This window comes from Halyomorpha halys, unplaced genomic scaffold (genome assembly GCF_000696795.3).
Source record: "Halyomorpha halys isolate HHAL.00 unplaced genomic scaffold, Hhal_1.1 Scaffold107.1, whole genome shotgun sequence".
In the NCBI taxonomy this organism is placed as follows: domain Eukaryota; kingdom Metazoa; phylum Arthropoda; class Insecta; order Hemiptera; family Pentatomidae; genus Halyomorpha; species Halyomorpha halys.
The window spans coordinates 1,510,117-1,512,682 of NW_027112128.1; the positions used below are offsets into that span (position 1 = coordinate 1,510,117).

Below are 2,566 nucleotides of genomic sequence, written 5' to 3' on the forward strand. Positions count from 1 at the left end.
ATTTTTTAAAATTATTACAATATATATATAAAATTAGTATTGATAAAATTAAACTAAGCTCAAACTGAAAGACTAATTAAGATTAATATCCTAATCATAGTTACACTTACAGACTTAAGAATCTTTTGCTTCCTCCTTTCTGTATCAACAGCAGCCTCTTTTACCATCGTACGAGTCTGAGTATCATTCATTTTCTTTATTGTTACTTGACCTGGTACAATCCTACACAACTGAAAAAAAAAATTAAAACCTTTTTATAAAAGAAAACATTGTTTATAAGTACACTTAGCAAATATTACAAGATAGAATAAGGGGCATCCACCCAACCTCATCTTTATAGTGCCCATTAAAATATTGAATTATAGATAATTATTGTTAATCAACTTGTAAAATCGTTTTTCCTTTGTGTTAATAATAAATACCAATAGGAAAAAAGTTACCTGTAAGACGCTTTAGTACAATATTTGGAGTCACCTAGATCTAAACATTACTGAAATTTGATGGGATGAGTGGCAGTATATGAGATTTCAACTTAACCATAATCACTTCGGGAATAAAGTTAAAAATAAAAAAATAGGATCCATAAACAATGATTTCTGAAGAGTATCTAATGACAAAATCATTTGCACATTTTATAACTACTGAGAAATTGACCCTCAGTAGTACAATAACTAAAATTATTATGTATTGTATTATTAACAGCATATAAAAAGCATTAATGAAGTCAGGTTTAACCATTAATTAATTAATTACACAGGTGGATAATGAAAAAGATTTTAAGGTTTAAGAATAAATTTTATTATTTATTTATCTTAAATTTTATTAGTCACTGGAGAATAAAATTTACTGGGAGCCATGTTCAAAATGTGTGTCTAGAAAATTACTTTTGCATATTGTTAAGTTAAATGTAGTAGACAGAATCTGATGAAATAGACACTAGAGCCATTTTACACTAATTCCCATGTTGAAGCAACATTAAAATAAAGTTATGATTTTTTTTAAATCATGCGAATTTGGAGATTAATAAGGAAATTGATTAATTTTTAATTATAAAAGATAGTTTGGTGGAATTTAAAAATGTGTAGGTGCGATCTATTTTACACAAGGGGACGGGAACACATGATTATAAACATGAGCCTGGATTATTAATACAGAGATCCTTGAATGAGAATCTTTAAAAAATTTCAAAATAATTCATTTCAGATTATATGGTGATTTTCATTAACAATCATGCCCAATCGAAGATAAAGATTAAGATTGCCACCTAAGATGATTTGATAAATTGATATGTTTTTAACACGTTGACTGCCAACTAAGAGATAACTCGCCTCGTTTACTAGCCATTTTTGTGCAGCTACGATTAAACTCAAAATATATCAGTGCTAATATCGATAGATGACTTCAGGGAAAAGAACAAAAAATATAATTATAAAAATTAGTTCAAATTCAATAAATAAAATAATATTTTATTTTTAATTACATTATTTCAAAATTTTTCGAGACCAGGTAATATTTATCAATTAATTAATTAAATATCCAAAATAGTCTCAACACTATATATTTATTTATTTGTCCTACGTTTCGGCTCTTCCAGCCATCCTCAGGGACATCTTCAACATAATATTTAATATTTGGATATTTAATTAATTAATTGATAAATATTTTATTGTTTGTGGAACTTCTTAAAACAATCTTCTCTTTACAGGCTGGACAGAAATAAGGTGTTTCTCGGCATTTTTTTGCTTGAGTACAAATATGGATGCGTATCTATGATTCAGGTTTAGAGAAACGGCAGGTCGAAGCGTGTCCTTAAGTGTCTGCAAGAGAATTAACTTGAAGTTGGCTTCTGCAAAGACATTTCTGTTACAGAAGCCAACTACAAATTAATATTAGTAAGACCTTCGTAAGACTATGAAGTAAGACTTTTTTATTTTTAAAAACACATTTTTGATGATTGATTGACAACTATGCACTAGAATTAGAGTTTTTAATAATATCATGTGATTAAATCAAATTATCATTTTAGGCCAGGTTTCTGAAAATTGCCATGGCAATCAACGTGTTAAATAATGCATTTAAGTCATTAAATAATTCACAATTTATTGAAAAATTATGAATGTGAAAATAAATGGCAATACAAATTCCCATTTCAATTCTCAAACTGGACTAACTAGGTACGTACCAGACCGCACAATCCCTAACAATTTTAACACAATTGGAGCAACATTTCATATCAATTACGTCTGAAGACAAATTTGACTACATACTGACAGATATGGAACCCAATTTGTTCCTCCAAGTCTAAAAAGTAAAATATGAGGGCAAATTTTTGGGTTTGGAGTAGGGATGGGATATCGAAAGAAAAATATCGATATCGGTATCGATATCGACATCGGATAGCGATATCGATATTATATCGGACCTAAAATATCGATATCGAAAATTTAACGAATTAAAGTAATAATAATTATAAAATGATACCATAGCATGATATTGGAAGACTTATATCATGTCATACCTTATCAAAATACATAAGAAACTCTAAATAACTATGAAAAAAAGCAAC

At 28.3% G+C, this 2,566-nt stretch overlaps 1 protein-coding gene across 3 annotated transcripts in view; it reads right to left on the minus strand.

Annotated features, from left to right (window-relative positions):
• Window positions 1–2,566, minus strand: part of LOC106677750 (protein argonaute-2) — a 100,924-nt gene that overhangs the window by 22,137 nt on the left and 76,221 nt on the right. For all 3 annotated transcript variants that reach the window (XM_067050150.1, XM_067050152.1, XM_067050151.1), the window contains one exon: window positions 111–230. In XM_067050150.1, coding sequence (XP_066906251.1) covers window positions 111–230 — 120 coding nt within the window. The remainder of the gene's footprint in view (window positions 1–110; window positions 231–2,566) is intronic.